Source organism: Solea solea, chromosome 9 (assembly GCF_958295425.1).
Source record: "Solea solea chromosome 9, fSolSol10.1, whole genome shotgun sequence".
Classification (NCBI taxonomy): Eukaryota; Metazoa; Chordata; class Actinopteri; order Pleuronectiformes; family Soleidae; genus Solea; species Solea solea.
In genome coordinates this window covers 18,898,932-18,916,606 of record NC_081142.1, presented here as the reverse complement: position 1 = coordinate 18,916,606, position 17,675 = coordinate 18,898,932, and the positions used below count along the sequence as shown (strand labels likewise).

The 17,675-nt window shown below is 40.9% G+C and overlaps 1 protein-coding gene across 1 annotated transcript in view; it reads right to left on the bottom strand.

Moving 5' to 3' along the window:
• Positions 1 to 17,675, bottom strand: part of LOC131466217 (contactin-associated protein-like 4) — a 91,384-nt gene that overhangs the window by 27,936 nt on the left and 45,773 nt on the right. Inside the window, exons 6-11 of the mRNA XM_058639420.1 lie at positions 16,324 to 16,499; positions 15,589 to 15,735; positions 14,183 to 14,450; positions 13,219 to 13,368; positions 10,426 to 10,600; positions 742 to 848 (exon numbers count right to left, since the gene is read on the bottom strand). Of these exons, the coding sequence (XP_058495403.1) occupies positions 742 to 848; positions 10,426 to 10,600; positions 13,219 to 13,368; positions 14,183 to 14,450; positions 15,589 to 15,735; positions 16,324 to 16,499 (1,023 nt within the window). The remainder of the gene's footprint in view (positions 1 to 741; positions 849 to 10,425; positions 10,601 to 13,218; positions 13,369 to 14,182; positions 14,451 to 15,588; positions 15,736 to 16,323; positions 16,500 to 17,675) is intronic.

Genomic DNA, 17,675 nt, shown 5'->3' with positions numbered 1-17,675 from the left:
ATGCATTAGAAAGTCAAACACAAGACCTTTTCATGACTTTCAAACAGGGAGTCTGTACTGCTCAGCATAATAAAGTTCAACCAGCCTGTTAGTCTGTCCCCGATTACATTTTGACTCTGAATTCATTTAATGCAGGAAAAAAAAACACCTTTGAATATTAGCCCGTAGGAGACATATATGGTGTCTCTGTTATTAGAGCAGAGGAAATGAAAACACGTGTGGAATATTAACCATGTTGATGGATGACAAACGCAAAACTTTCTGTGATTAGGCAAACTATAAATGCTGCTTCTCTTTTTAAGATGGGAGCTATAAAAACGGAGACTCTACAATGTTTTGGCTATGAGTTTAAATAGTTATCTGGCTTTATATAGATAATTTAAATAATAATGTGAGGTATCAGTAAAGAAGGGCATATTATGGATTTAAAGAGGATTTGTGAAACCCTTTTGCTTACATATTTTATCTCAAAATAATATAAATAAATATTATTATATATTTACATATATTTACATTCACATAGGTGGCCTTAAACTGTTTTTGTTCTGTTTCTGTGTGTGAATAGGTAAATAAACTGTGTTTTATTATACATCATTATGCCAAAAACAAATAATTGTGAATTTTCTTTAAATGAAATGTGACTGAAGTCAGTCTTTGTAGAGTAATAATAGGAGGAAATAGGTGAAACATTTGCCATCACATGTTAGTTCTAAAGCATCTTCAAAGCCTCTGTTTGCTTACAGCTGTGGCAGGTGGCGCCACTGTAGCCGCTGCTGGAGCAGTTGCAGTGGAAGGTGCTCCACGACTGAGTGCATCTCCCTCCATGTTCACAGTGACTGGGGGAACATCTGAGAGACAGAGAAGCATGTTGTTGTCTGTCAGAAGTTCTGTGAAAAGTTTCTCAAGGTTGTCGATTATGAAAAGGAGAATGACGAGCAGGTGTGGAGGAGGGACCTGGATAAAAACAACAGACTTAAAACAACAAAGTGAAGGTCTTTGTATTAAAATCTTTGCAGGAAATCTTGAAGTTTAATTAAATTTCCTGTGCACCATTGATTTATAATGAAAAGTAGCTGTTTTGAAGCTTACCTTTGTATCTTTAGACAAGTGGGGACATGACCCAAGCAATTTGAATAGATTGCCGAGTTGTTTCTATACCAATGATGTGTTCTTACAGTGGTAACATTTCAGTTTTTACAGAATTGAAAATGTTACCACTGATAAAGAAACCATCACTCATATTATATCTAATATCGCAGTGTTATGGTGTTAAAATTTGTAGTGGCAGAGTGGCATATGGAGGCGGATTTGGGAAGGCAACTCCATTTCCCGAGGGCGATCTGCAGCACCACGTTAAGGCCAGACATGGTGCTGTGGACTCTGCCCTTCTAGTGGAGCTAACAGTGCCATGGGAAGAGGGACTGGAGGCTGCCCACAAAAGAAAGGGGTACAGTATGCAGATTTGGTGGCAGAGGGCAGGGAAGATGCACAGGCTGTGAAGCTCTGTCCTGTGGAGGTGGGAGGTAGAGGCTATTTAAGGGAGCTGAACACCATGACCAGAAGACGTGACCAGTCCTGGGGAGCGAATAACATCGAGAGATGTCCCTGTTTACTGATAAGTGGCAAAACATCAAGGAGCGGTGGTCCTCGGCTAATGACCCTGCAGCTACCAACTTTGGTATGCGGTCTGGCTTAAGCCTGACCCAGAGAAAAGGACAATCCCTGCCATGCATAGTCCTCCATGGAAACCGGTGTAGGTGTGACAGGCCTGCAGAGCCCAGCAGGCATACCATCATCACTGTGCAGCATAACTGGAGTTGGAAGTAATTATATGTGATTTAATGTTTATTGCAAGTGATTCATAAAGATCAGGATATAATTTATGCAAAACAGTTACCATATTTTGTACAAGAAACTAATGAAACAACAAAAAAAAGGGTTAGGCATCCCTGAAATGTGATTCTAAAGGTAAAACAACAAGACACAGTAATATAACTGTATAATAAATCCATGCTCCATGATAGAAGCGTCGGTGCAGTTTGTTGCAGCTGTTCAGTGTGCGGTAAGATTCTGTCATGTCTGCCAAAGGCAGGCAGTCTGAAGAGATGGTGTGAAAGGGTGAGAGGAGTCATCAGTGATCTTGGAGGCCCTGATCTGACATCTGGAGAAGCTGATTACTGCAGGCAGTTGTGTGCCAGTGATGTTTTTGCAAAGCCCTCTGTTCTAGTTTAGTGCACCATGCTGTGATGTTATTAGTCAGCACACTCTATCCACTGTGCTAAGGTAGGAGTTGAAGTGGAGAGTCAGTTCTCTTCAGCTTCTTTGATAAACCTTTCAAGTGACTGTGGAGGTTTGTCTGGTCCAGGAGAGGTCAGAGGTCATCAGTTTAAAGCAGCAGAGTAGTTGGCCTAACCAGTTGTAGAAATTGGCTCAGGACGATTCTTTTCACCACAATCTCCCTGGTCTTCCTGGTATTGAGGATGAGGCTGCTGGCAGAGCATCAGTCCACCCGGTTTTACACCTCACCCCTGTATGAGGTCTGGCTGTTGTTAAAATTAAGAAGCTATGGACAGTCATGTGTAAAGAGTGCAAATGGGAGAGCGCTCAATACACAGCCCTGGGGAAGACCTGCTGTACAGGCTGATGGTAGAGGATGCATGTTCGCCTAACGTGACATTCTGAGATTGATCTGAAAGTTCAGGTTTGACTTGCAGCATTAATTGGTGGCAGCATTAAGGCGTCATCTGCAGTGCGTTGTGGATGATAGTGTTAAAGGCTGAACTAAAGACAATGAAGCACATTCTGACATAAGAATTTGGACTGTCAAGGTGCTCCAGTACGGTGTGAAGAGCCAAGCTAATTGTGTCCTCATCATGTGTATCATCTGTTTTCCCAGTCGGATGGTGCTTTTAACTGATCTGTTTATCATCATTTTATTGAGAAAATCCAGTCAGCAGCAGCCTGAGCAACCCAGACGGACAAACATACGAAATGCAGACTCTCAGGTGACATCAAGACAGAAAAGTGAGTTACTGTCCACTAACACTTGAGAAGATTTCAGGATGAGAACTAAACATGAGCACGTGCAGGCGAAATGCACGCACGCACTAAAACTAACACCCTCTAATGAAAGATACGACCGCCATAAGGTCTGCAGCTGAATTCAAGAAATGTATTTGTGGTGCTATTAGAGGTAAAACATTGGTGGTTAATGTTTAAGCGTCAGCTGCAAAACGGTTTAATTTATTGTATATTAGGCTGGGACCTCGTGCAATTCAGCCAACTGTAAGCTAATTTGTACTTGCAGCACCATGGGATGAGTACAACACACTGGAGTGCAGTATATACAGCACACTGTACACTATGTTCTTACATCTAACACCCATTAAGGGAAACCTTCTTTTCCACAGATCTATACAGCTACATATAAACGCACAATTCAAGCAGGCTTGTTTTTTAATCACTCTGCTTTAAATCAAATTGTGAGCGGTGCAATTAATGTTTACGCTGTAACAGAAAGATATTATACACACACTAATACCAATATCTCTCTATTTACTCACTGTGATCATTTGGATATCTAAAAACAGTGGTTTTATAGATCATCATGCAAGTGCAGACATTCACATATGCCATACATGGTTTATACTATGTATTATGTGCACTAATGTAGTGTTCAATGCTGTCCTCTGCTGCTGTGAGTTGTGGTTTCACAGTTGAGTGTCACAATGAGTGTTTTTTCGGTTATTGTTTCCTTTCTTTCACCTCAAACCAGTCAATCTCCTCTGACATCTGGCATCAAAAAGGCATTTTAGCCCAGTGAACGGCTGCTCACTGGATATTTTATATTTTTGAGACCATTTTATGAAAACCTACGAGGGTGTGAAAATCCAAGTACATCAGCAGTTTCTGAAATACTCAGACCAGCCCGTCTGGCACAGCATCAAACCTAACGCTATGCTTGGTTGATGTCCGTCAATGGCTGCAACATAATCATCTTGTACTCGGATCCATCCATCTATCTATCCATCTCCAAAATGAACATCATTTCTATGTGTTTCTCAATCAGAAAACAGAGTGTACCTAAGATGTTTAAAATCAGGTCACTGATTTTAAGTATTTTAGACCCACAGCTTAAATTTGATATAAAATATTGTTTTTCCTATAAATATTGAGATATTACATAAAGAAATGTTCAAAAAAGCAGTAAAAACCAATGTCAGTTGTTTTAAACTAATAAGACATTTTATACCTACTCAGGCAGCTCAGCTATTGATTTTGTATGATTGTATGATTTGTTCCAGTTTGGGCTCAAGCATCGCCGTCTACAACCACACACATTTCATCTCTGTATAACCAGGCTCTAAAAATAATGAATAAAATGCCGAAAGGTACAATTTAATTTTGAGAGCTTTAGTCTTCCTTGTTTTCTTACTGTTTTGAGCAAAGTGTACATGAAAAAGACAAGAGTTGAAAATTAGCAGTCGCTATAAACTCTCTGTACAGCACATCAGTTACATTCTTTATATTGGAACCATTCTATATAATTGTGAAAATCATTATATAATGGGATAATAATTATGGGAGGAAAAAATGTTAAGTTGGACACACAAAACTATGATCAGACAAAGTGAGTCGAAAGTAGAGGAAAGAAAATTCGAACGTGGACACACTGATGGTGCAGGATGGTAGGAGAGAGAGAGAGGAGGGAGGAATGAAGAAGAGAAGCAGGAGGCTGAGGGGGGATGAAAAAGAGGAGAGAAGAGCAGCAGCAAGATTGCGGCAGTAACTTGATATCAACTCTTCCGACAGTGAACCCGCTGAGAATGAGGTCAGAGGACTGCAGGTGGAGATGGTGAGAGAAGCAACAGAATCACTCACTATAAGCAAACGTGATACGTCTGTCAATATACAGTAAATGGAGATTTGGATTCTTATTGTTTGGGGGCGAGTTTGATAAACATGTTTCAATCACACAGGGGGGAGGGGACACGACTTATACTGCCTCTTTACTTCTTCTTTCCACTCGGTCTTACAGATTAATCCATACTACTGCAATTTTTTGTTTTTGTGAAAACAAAAACAAAAAATTATATTAACATTTGTATTTGGACAAGTGTTTTGGTATATCATCACAGCTGAAAATCCGATTTCTTCTTTGCAAGCATAATTAATGAGCGTGAGTGAGAAATAAGAGCGAGGATTTATTTTTTTAGACTGATGGGAAATGAAGGTGCAGTGGGCAGGATTCTTGTGACATTGTTGATCAATAATTCCATAGTACCTTTCAGCGTGAGGTAAGTCAAGTGACCGAAAAGAGAAACAGTGACAGGACTGCACCTCCTCTGGGCTCCGTTTTACAGCCTTTTGGTTTTTGGGCTCCTCGGGTCATCTGTCGCTTATGAAACAAGTGCATCAACTGCTGAGCGGAAACTCAGGACAGAGAGCCGTGATCAGAGAGTAAATGTAGCTGACTGCCCACACGGCCTCAAATGAGTTTTCAAATTAATACTGAGCCTGCAGCATTTAAAAAAACATCTCCATTTGAGGTGCTAGAATACGCTGTAGTAATGTGGACAGCAGGAATAAATGTGACATGCTTTAGCAATGAAAACAGTGGTGTGGATATATTATCCAATATTATTAGGATCACTCCTGAATTTGGGTAATTTGAACGTTTTTTTTTCCGTAACATCCAGATTTGATATAAAATTACTGCATTTCTTTTCATAAAACTCAACTAAAATTGATTTCCTCTGTGCAGGAGAAACCAACCAACCACTCGTCCAACCTACAGTTTACAATCAGACTATTTCTTCTATCAGACTCTGTAAAACCGTCCTTGTTTATTTACTACTTTATCTTCATTGCAAAAGCAGACAGGAAGAGCAGGGAGACAAATGCCTGCGCATGCACCCACTTTGCTGTTGTGTCCCCCCAAATCCACTTTGTTCCTACCTTCTCTGTAGTCTGCAAAAGTTCAGAAAACTTTTCTTGGCACAAACTATGTGCAGCCACAGTGAGAAACTGTTTTTCCTACAGCAGTGGAGGAGTTTTCTATCATTGTGTCAGCATTCAGTTGGCTGTCGGCAGCCTGCTGCCACACGCATCCTTAACCCAGAGTACAGGGTAAAAGTTACAAAAAAGAATCAGAGACACCAGCCTGGGTTCAAATGTGAGCTTGTATCACTTAATCTACTATAACTTTTTTTTTTCCAGGGATACAAGTTCCCCGTTTCTGAAACACTTTGTCCTCTATGAACCTCCGGAGGGCTGCGAGCCTGACGAACGATTTGCAATGCAATGTGACAGTGCACTGCACCAGAGTGCAGATCACAGGACTCCAGGATTAACTGAGAAAAGAGACTTTGTAGCTTATCTAAAAGTTTGTAGCACAGTGTGACAGTGTCCTTTAACACAGTTTGGATCACAGGGCCTGCATCCAATCTCCCTGGTTTCTGCTGTGGCCTCTGGCTAAACCAGCACAGCACAGACACACACACAGACACAGACACAGAGAGTATAGAAAATATAGGTAAGACAGGTAACGGTATGATATACAAACATCAGCCAATTTATTAGGTACAGCTGACTCAACTACTCATTATAGCAAATATGTAATCAGCCTATAGAATAGGATAGAATAGATGTACTTTATTAATCCCAAACTGGGAAATTAGAGTGTAGAGTCTAAAGGCCCTGGAACTGGAGTGGTGGAGTATTAAGCCCCGCTCACCAAGCAGAAAAAACAGTTCAACAACAGAATAATTACTCGCCAAGGATAGTCATCCCAGCATTGACCTGGCGACCCTTGACTCTCCTGCCACTCGAACCAGATGTGTCCGAGGGAGCTGCAGCATCGTTCTCTTTTTCTTTGGTAGGAATGCATCCTATTCCCTGCGTCCAGACTTGTACTGTCCAGACTTGGGTCCCGTAGTATCTGTGAAGTGGGATACTACAGGACCCTGACATACAAGTATACCAGGGTTCGTGCAATGCGACACGCAAAGGCGCGCGGCATGTGCGTAGAAGTATACCCGGGCCTTGAAGGAATGCTTGACCGATTTGGTCCTGTTAGCGTAACTGTTGGCAGACACTGTTTACATTCTGGGAATGACGTCCCGTCCCCCTACAAGTGGGTCTAAAAAGTGCGGAATTAGTGTTGCAGTTTCAAGGCTCGGACCAAGTGTCACTGGTGGGCACGTAACAAAGAAAAGAATGTTGATATTTCTTGACTCAGGGGAAACTGAGGTTGGGAAGCACAATTTATCAAAAATACTACCCTTATTCTAGTAATACATGGCTAAATGCAAATCTGTGAAGAATTCCTTTAATGTAGAGTGTATTACATGGCAGCAACTCATTACATTTAGGCAAACTAAAGATGATCAAATTGAGCATTAGAACAGAGATGATTTAATTGGGTTGTTTCAGGAACTGCTGATCGACTTAAATATTAAACCATCGCTAGATTTTACGTGAGAATAGTCTGAAGAACAGAATATATGCAGTAAGCTTCAGTTACCCGAGAAGCCGTGTTGATGCCAGAGGTCAGAGGAGAATGACCAGACTGGTTTGAAATGATAGAAAGGCAGCAGAAAATAATTTGGCTCATTAAAAACAAGGTATGCAGAAGACCATCTCTGAACACATTAAACTTTGAAACAGATGATTTACAGCGGCGTGAGTGTGCTTTGACAGGGTGTTGTTATTAAGTTGTCAGAATCCCGACAGAAGCAAAGAGGTCAGAAATACTGGTTTCTGACATCTTCATCTATCTCACTTCAAAACACAGAGAGACAGAGAGAGAGAGAGAGAGAGAGAGAGAGAGAGGTCAGGGAAGTGAGAGGAAGTTGTAAGTTCAGAGACAGTCTAGTTTGTACTTAAGATGTCAGTATGCTTCAAAACAAAGTGCTTGTCAGATCATAGAGCAAAGTCTACATCTTTCTCCTGCCAGACTATTGAGCTGTTTGTTTTTTGTTTTTTTTTTGTATATTCCACAAGACACAGACAAAATGTATTCCTCAAAATGACAAATCATTTTGTCAGGTTTTGTGTTGGACGTGATCAGACTTGCGTAATATTTCATGAGCAAATTGTTAAAAAACACAAAAGAGGGTAAAGGTTTTTGAAATTTCTAAAACATCTTTAGTGCAAATCCCCACAAACATCTCACAACAAAAAAAACGCCAAGCACTTTGTGAAGGTCAGTTAAAAGAGACTTTGACAATGAAGCAGTGACTCTTTTAAACATTATTTCAATTAAATACTTGTAGACATATTATTTAAACCGAGTGCCAAAAGCACTGAAGTGACAATTTAAAAAAGATTAAAACTAATTACCCAAACAGCTCCTCAGAGGATTTTCCTGAGAAATAATTACAACAGCTAAATAAATTAATAAAAAAAATAGAAAAAAATAGCACAATTGAAATTAAAGTTTAAATCCTTCACTCCCTCGTCAGCACCAGGCGGAGGTGAAGCACACCCTCCTGATCCTCTGGGATGCTTTTGTCTCTGCTGAAGATGCTTTGACTGCACAAGAAACAATCTTGTGAGGAAAGTAACGTCAACCACACTTCAATCTGTCCCCAGCCTCCGCTCAATGAAATCTGATGCTTAGAATTCATAAGTGTCAGTGTTTAATATGACGCTGCATAATAATTCACTTTCGAGCGATTTCATGCTGTTAATTCACATCAATGCTGATGTGCAAAGGTCTTTAAGATGATGTAGATGACGTCAAAATATGTTTAAATTCATTATCGTTCTCATTTAACTGGTTTCTAATGTATCCCAATGTGCTGTTATACAGAAATCCGAACGTCATAATTGACTAATCAGAAACAAGTATTCATGAAAGCCGTGTAAAAACGAAAACGTACGTATGTCAACGTTCCCAGGTTGACATCAAACTCAAGGACTTTCCAGGATGAATTGCCTCAGATTCAAGGGCTGACACAGCTTAAGATGGGACTTATAAGAGCCATTTCGCCCTGGTGTCCACTTTTATTGATTTGCAGCACACTCTGCATCTGGACAAGTGATTCTTCTTCTTGGGATCTAAGGCAGGTCAGTCTTTACCAGTTTTCTTTGCTTAACGTTACTCACTCATTGTTCTGCATGGAATCACATCAACAGCGGAAAGACAGTGGACAGTGTCCACAACACCGTTTGTTCAGCTTAGTCTACGTACATCTGGCAACGCAAGGCATGAAACAGTCGTAATTTACCTAAATATCATCTTAACTTCTCTCCTGCACAAAATTCAAGCACTTTCAATGACCCATTTCTATTTAGGGCGATTTTCAAAAAACTTTAAAGGGCCTTGAACTCTTGGTAACTCAAATTTACAAACTTTAAAGAACTTCCTGGACCGTTGGGAACCCTGTAAATAATCTATATTACATCTTAAGGTTCACAAAGACACATGTATTAGACTGCAGACCCTGCAGAGAGTCAGCATCAAGTTTCCAAAACCCTTGCTTCTGTTCAGCCAACGTATTAAAAAAAAAGAAAAGAAAAATGTTTTTGACATTATGACAACATTTTCTCACAAAATTTGTAGTAGCAGTAATATTTCTTTTTAGTAGTAGTTCATCGCCAGAGACGGCACGATATGATATGATCATGATATTGTGAAATAACATATTGCAATAAACTCATACAACAGCTCTCGTGAGAGTGAAAAAGTTTGGTGTTATTTGTAACATCGGTTAAAAAAAATGGATACTTGGTGTCTCAAAAGCGATATATCACCACGCATAATGTTGCGATATTTGACTCTTTTGACCCCCCAAAAGTGGATGTACTTTATACAGTCACGTAGAAACAGCAAAGTGCTGATACATGCCTGTCCTGTTTTATTTGTAACCAGTAAAATGCCTGATATCTGTTTTATTTTAATAACTAAGCACAGAAGTTATGTTACGGGAGTTAACGCGACTAAATTGTGCATTTGTCTGCGTGTATTTCCACTTTGTGTTTCACCTGCGGCTTCATGGTATGAGCTGATATTTACAGCACCGGAACCAGGAAAGTGTATATTGTCCTCTGTGTGGGAACAAGAAAACACACTGTTTTTGTGAAACTTTCTGGGAAACACAGGAGCTCTGTGGCTTGAGGGCTTTGGCTGCACAGACAGACAGTAGTAGTCATCAGGAGCAATTAATTTTAAAACCTGTGCTTTTGAAATGACATTTGCTGACAGTACGGCGAGACGTACTCTATGCCGTGAATCACAATTCTCTGGTGTTTAAGTTTGTTGTTTTCAGACTTTTAGAGTGACAAATGCCAGAAGTCTAATTAATCTACTTCTAGTTCACTTTTTTGTCTTGACATTTCAAAAGAAATCACTTCAGTCTGTGAAATGAAATATTCCATCTGTGCATTGTGTTGAGCATTATAGTGACGTTGGAGACTTACCTGTCAATGATGCCACACATATCGATCTGCAGGTGGCTGTAGTTTCCCAGCAGTCTTTGCTGCACCTTAATCAGGTCCACGGTTTGGTCATCCAGAGTCAACAGACGCATGCAGCCCTGGAACACGGTGAAAGGGTTTCTACACTCCTGACCGCTCCGCCGAGGAGCAGGACAACCTGAGGAGGGGACACCCAGTAAATGTATGCAATATGCAGTTTTATTTGTATCATTTATCAGGATGAAATGAAAGGTTCCTAATAGAGGGCAGCATATAAAAACGTGTTATATCATGAAGCAGTCTAAAATGATTTCACCCTGAAGTATAGTATGTCAGAAAAGTTATTGTCATATAAAATGGCGTTCATATTTTTGTTATTGTCCCATTTTGCTCTCTCTTTAATTTAAATATTCAATAATTGTTATAGAAAGTGTAAAACTTGTAAAAAGGTAGACTCAGTAAGATCCTGTTGTAAGTGTTGTAACTTTCTCTGCTGAGATCATGTAGGAAAGTATGACAACTTTATTAATTTAACCATAAAATTTTTAAGTTCACACGTGCTGCTGTTAAAAGAGTGGGTGTGTGTGTGTGTGAAATCCTTCCTTCCTGTGAACAACGCTGAATATTTCTCAGCTCAGGCAAAGGTGGAAAAAAAAAAGGCCAGCAAAGTTGGAAAACTCTAAACTGCCACTTGTCAACCAAGAAGCAGGTTACTTTTCAGAGCTTCGACTCGAATATCCAGCTTTTATTTTGAGTATACTTCCAGTTCCCCCACTTCATAAAAGCCCCATGTGTGTGTCCACATCAACAGCACTGATACCATCTGTAGAGAAAGAGAAATGAGAGTTGCCCCACTTTGGCTTTTCACCAATAATGTTGAGCTAGCTGCAGTGAATGTCATTTTACCAGGCAAAACTGGGAATTTCATCTGTGATAGAGCAACATCAATGTATTATCTTTTTCTTTTTTTTAACTGGCCTGGCTAGAATTTGAGTATCAGCCTTTACAGGTGATTTTACAGCATTTAGAGCTCATGTTAAAGCAGAACTATGCAGAATCTTTACCATCATTTCACAGATTCTGAGTCACTGTGTTGTTAAAATGTCTCGGTGCGGGGAGATCGGAGGCCGTCTCTAACTCCTAACATCTGTTCGTGAAAAACCAGCCTTGCAAGATCAGCACTGCTAATCAAGAGAAGTCTCAGGTCTCGCGAGAAACACAAAGTGCTTCTACACCCCCGCACCCGAGCCAGGTACTGGCTATAAGATCATGGCAGTGATGGGATTATTTCAGAAGTTCATCATGGCAGAGCCAGCAAAAAAAGAAGCAGAGAAAAATACGTTGTCAGAGGAAGCAGGAACTTTGAAAACAAATGCACGCGACTGGGTTTTCACAACGGTGAGTATAAAGTGGTAGACAATGCACAGTTTACGGTGGTGTCGTAAAAATATGCACTCCGAAACTGTAGGGGGAGCACTGTAGTTCCTCACGTTTCTCTCAGAAGAGTTGAATGTAAAGTTTATTTATACTGTACATATAAATAAGACACTTGTTATTCACTATCACAACAGAATCTTCCAAGCTCTGCTCCAGGCTCTGCACTGCTCTAATTACACTCAGCCACACAATTCAACACCACCCAGCAGAGGAAGACTGTTTATTGTCACTTTGAGTTTAAGGCGCTCAAAAGACGATTTTGGATGAATTCTTCCTTTTGGCAGAGACAATGACGCATGAAGGAACTTGGTTGCATCTGGAACAGTCGTTTCAAAACTTCATTATGATAGTGAAACTCACATTAAGTGTTCTCGTTCATCATCAAAACTGTCGAGTGTTTCAGGAACTGGTAGCACTTTAGGTTCCACTGTTTAGCATTCATAAAAAGAGGCCCGCTGTATAAAAAGAATGGGAACATACTCATGGGACAAAACATTACAACCACCCCAGCTTAATATGCTGTTGGTCCTTCAAAAACAGCAGTAACACAAGGATGCGTTGACTCGACACCCAAAAGCAGCAGATCCTTTAATTGTGAAGTAGATTGGATTCTTCTATGACATCCCCTAACACTGAAAGCAGACGAAACCACTTATAAATGCATATAAATACTTAGATTTCCCACAGGACCAGGATCTTTCTCAACCCTGGTCCTGGGGACCCACTGCCCTGCATGTTTTAGATGTTTCCCTGCTCCAACACACCTGATTGTGGTTCCCCAGGACCAGGATTGAGAAACCCTGTCATCAAATGTACCCTGATTAACAGACAACGAGGTGAGTGTACAGTATCAATGTCTGCAGCATAAGTTATGTCTTGGAATTGTATGAGAGTGCACAAAAAACGTGACTTGAAGGGAGAAAAATATACAAGCCCTGCAAATAAAAGAGGGAGGGAGCAGAGGAAACATTAAAAGTGAAGGTGACCGGAGAGAGAGAGCGAGGAGCGCAGGCAAAGGGAAGGAACGAGAAGTGAGCGCAGAAAGACCATTAAAGGGGGGAAAACATCAAAGAAAAAGAGAGGAGACGAGAAAGGAGGAGGGAGAGACTTAGAGCAGCTTTACGACTTCATCCCTCTCTGTGGGACACTAAACATCCAAGGGAGATCTGGAGATGATGATTATTACCTGGGTACATCCATGAATTTTAACCACTCATAAATGTCTGTGTGAGCAGTTTTCCCATCCTTACGGCGAAAATGTTTTAAGTACAATATATGAAATATCCCTAATTTATACAAAAGAAAAGGCTTTCATTTGAATAATCACAAATCTTTCCTGAGCTGTTCAATTTCACTTACCACCAAAGAAGAGTTGACAATCGGTGGTTAGAGAGAGAGGGACGCTGCTGTGAGCTGTCGCTCCTTCGTCTTTGTCCACGGAGATGCTGAGACAATCGTGTCTCGAGGTCATCTCCACTGAATGCCACTGACCGTCACTCAGACCTGAACCTAAAATCAGACACCTGTTAGCTGGCATTTCTCCGTTGTAAGTTTCCTTTTTTGAAAACATTTCCAATGAAAACAACAGTTCAATAGTTCATTTCTATTTTAACAATTTCCCATTTTCCATATTCATTCATCCATCCATCTGTCTGTCTTGCTTTGGCCCACAAAGAAGACAACCACTAAAGAAATGATTCATTATCTACCATCAACCCTTAAAGAGTTGCCATGAGGCATTGGTCACGAGGAACAGGTCATTAGTTCAGTTTGATACGGTTGGTTTCAAAATTCAATTTGATGATACTACGCTACAAATCAGATCACATTTGAAGGTTCACATTCTTAATGACTCACCCTGCAAACAGTGCACATGCACACTAAAACCTCGTCTATCAACAACAAGAGAAAACGTCATGTTTGTGAGACCACTTGTCACCCATGGGGAGAAATTCAGAAGCTGTCGAAGCAAATTAGGGTCCAGAGGACAACAATCAACTCCACTGATGTTTGATCTTGACCTATATCCGATCTACCGCCACATGCTGAAGTGACACAAATCTGATATGAAAATCGTAATTGGCATTCGGATGTTTGGGTCCTCACCGTCCTGAAGATATCAGATCTGAGTCACATACGAGTCACTTCAGCCTGATAATCTGAACGTCACCACGTCAAACGGTCACAAACAATCATTCACACTCACATTCACACCTATGGTGAATTTACAGTCTCAGGCAGCAAAGAGATTCTTTCCAAATGAGGACATACAGTATGAGTCGATGCAGAGGTCTACACTGAGATTATAGTGAGACCTACGTACCTGCACTGAGCTCCAGGATGGCCCTGTCTGCTTTATTGATCTGTAGCCGAAGTCTGGCCTCACTGAGGTACAACCACGCTGTGCTTTCCAGCTGAGGGAGTTCAAAAGTCAAGAGCAGCCCGGCTTTGTTCCACGTCCTGAACTGCAGTGCCACAGCGACAACCCCGGATGACCACGGTGTCAGTGGGGGTAACTGCAGGAAGCTCTGGGAGTCAGTGAATGTCATCGCGACTGCAACTGGCTCAGCACAAGAAAAGGTCACATTGCCCTGAGAAAGAGAGGCAGAGAGAGAGAGAGATGATTATAACAGAGATGATAAAACATGAATATTCATCAGTCGCAGAGGCTGACACGGCGTAGCTTGATGTCACAGAGGTTTCACCCGCAGCTCTGGAAAGGACACTTGAATTACCATATTGATATTTGCTGAGCAGCTAAACTGAGCATTTGCACCCCCCCACATTCACCTGCTCTTTCATTTAAATTTCAGAAGCATCAGCATTAGCAATTCCCACGTTATACAAAATACATGATGTCTTTCCTCTGTCTGACATACCAGATGACAGTCATGGCTTCTGTTTTTAGGGAATAAATCACTATTCTTTTCCCTGCTGTCTCCCATTCTAGTCACATTAGTCACGTTCCTTGATCAAGGCTACGACAATAAAAAAAAAACTATTCTCTGGTTAATTGTAAAAATGAACAGCAGAAAGTGATGATTTTTTCATCACACTCACCCTTGTCTCTCTTTTTTTTTTATTCTCATTATCATTCTCTACCTCTTCTCCTCAGTGATTTGTTATTCTACTCATCTTGTTTTTTTGCTCTGGGCGTTTGTAATGCTAAAATGTGGATGTGATGGCAGTGGTGATGATACTAATATGGATGACATTGACACTGAGACAGGAAAAGGGAAAAGAAGGAAAGAGTAGGATGAAAAGCGGTCTCTCAATACCAGCCATGGAAACTCTAAAATCCTGTGTTTTTCTACCATTAAATCGAATCAGATGAGAGGCAACAGGTCATCTGGGGGGAAGTTGGGCAAAGGAAGACAACAGGTCATATTTAACAAGTTTAGAAACTCATTTAAAGCGAATTAACCAAGCGAAGGGCAACGGCTCGGTATTATCAGTTTAAAAATATTGCTCTTAATTGCTCTTGGCTAGAGATAGAGCGCTGTCAGCGAAGTGCCACGCTCACAATGTCAAGTGACTGTTGGTCCAGGGTAATTTAAAGTGGCCATTTGCCAGGTGCTGTTGTTGTCAACTGCTCACATTGACTCTAAATGTCCTCCTTAACCTAAACGAGAAGTCATAGTGTTTGGTCACCCTGATCGTGTGGATGTGGGCCCAAAGATCCCCACTTAGGTGCAAAACCTTGGCACCTTTTTTCGACGAGGAACTTACCACTGCAGTGACCTGGTGGTTGTTCTTCTTAGCCAGGCTTATGAGACTGAAGTCATTGTAAAACAGGTTCTCCAGACATCCGTGGAAATTCCTGTTGGACAAGACGGGTTTTTGGAGTCCGTGGCCTTGGACTGCTCCCACACTCAGCTGCACACACAGAAAAACAGAAACACACAGCACGATAAAACGATGGCCTTTCACGCTCTGAACTGTTGCTGATTTATTGAGTTTATCTACTTATATGTGTAACTACAATAGTCTCCTGTCTAAAAGTTATTTCTTTCTACTTTGATATCAGGAAACAGATAGCCTGCTTGACCATTCCTGACCCTCCAGCCTCTCAACTAACAAGGATAAATCATAAATTAGGAGTAGTAAACATTACTGAACAGTATTTATGACTTCTTAGCTTTTTTCCCTCATGTCACAACCACCTTCAAACAAGTTTACTGACACTGCACAGTTAAAAAAAAAGAAATAAACCTTCATGGCTTGACAGCGTGAAGCTCAAGTGTGAAACTTTGTAGTGTTTCTCTCGATCGAAGAGTGATTCAGTTTACTTTAAACTTTAAATATACATTCACAAAAGTCACAATTGATGACCATACTGTATATATGTACTATAGGTACAAAGCCACAACTTTTGGTGGCCATTTTAAATAAATATACCGGGGGTCACACTCATATTTTAAAAGGAATATCATTTGAAAAGATGTGTTTTTGTGGGCTTTTCACCTGGTGAATATCCCAGCGGTTGAGCTCAGCTGGTGTGTGAACCTGCTGTGTGTTTTTATTCACAGTGAGGTTGAGATGAGTGCTGAAGCGCTCCAGCTTCACATGGTGCCAGTGCTGGTCGTCCAGCAGACTTCCCAGAGCAGCAAGAAGCCGACCGCCAGAGGATGAGCTCACACCTGCGAGGAAGGCGAGGAGAAGGAGAAATAAGTCCCGTGTTCTTCACGCTGCATTTGATCGATGAGCTATGCTTCCAGCTTATGCAGAAATCAGTGGTGGTCGCTGGGCTTTGAAAGCTAATTTCAGGCCAGTTATTTATACATATATTCTGCCCTTTGTTGCCTCATAGAGATCAATTGAAGCCGAGCTTCCACTTGTTTTAATACACTGTGCCGCTGCGGGAATGAGGAGAAAATAGCATGAGACGATCTGTGATAAACAGCTGATTCTGGAAAAAACTCTTCATATAGTTGATCACGTTTTATATTTTTTATATTTACATATTTAACAATTTATTTCACAACATTTTAGAGGAGGCAGAGCTTCCCTGGCTGTCTTAGAGCAATCGCCTCCGGCAGAATTACTCACGGGTGCATTTCCTGTTAAGCAGCTTAAATTTTCTTTTCTTCTGAGGTGGACTACCAGAAACCATTCAAGGTCAGCGTGTTCGCTCTCCTCCATAATGCATTTCTTTTTTTTTTTTTACCAAGGACATGCATATTTTGTGTGTAAACTGAAAAATCCTCAAGGAAGATTAAAGCTTGAGTGTCTACTGTATGGAAACAGTGGACACTTTTTCATCTTTATTTCAGACGAGAGGAGCAGGGTCAGTGAGGTCAACTGCTCTTATTAGACGGAGCATATATCTGTATGCTGGGGAGCAGGACAGAGCATGATAAATGATGATGCTGCAAAATGATAGCGGGACATAATTAATGACGGACCCAACACAGCCGTGTCCTGTAATGTGCTGCGAGAGAAGGAAAAGAAGAGGTTCGAAGGAGCTCCAACAGAAGGAGACACTGTTCCTTTTGTCTGCACTGCACTGAAAACAAGCAATAACTGCATGATTAAGCTGTCCATGGTGAACCGACGAGTACTAGCTGTCTTTAAGCTGAGGGGTTGAAACTGAACACAGGTGTCTTCTTTCCAATACTTTGTCTTTCCAGAAAGACCCTTGGGCAATATCACCTAATCATATTATGCCTGCTACCACGGCTCTGCGCTCCGGCTCGAAATCTGTTTACAAAGGACGGCAAATGAGAGACCTTATCAGGAGACAGATTGGGATAATTGTTTCAGGATGTCACAGCGTCATGTGGTGATAAAATAATCCTCTAAATCAATTTACAGCT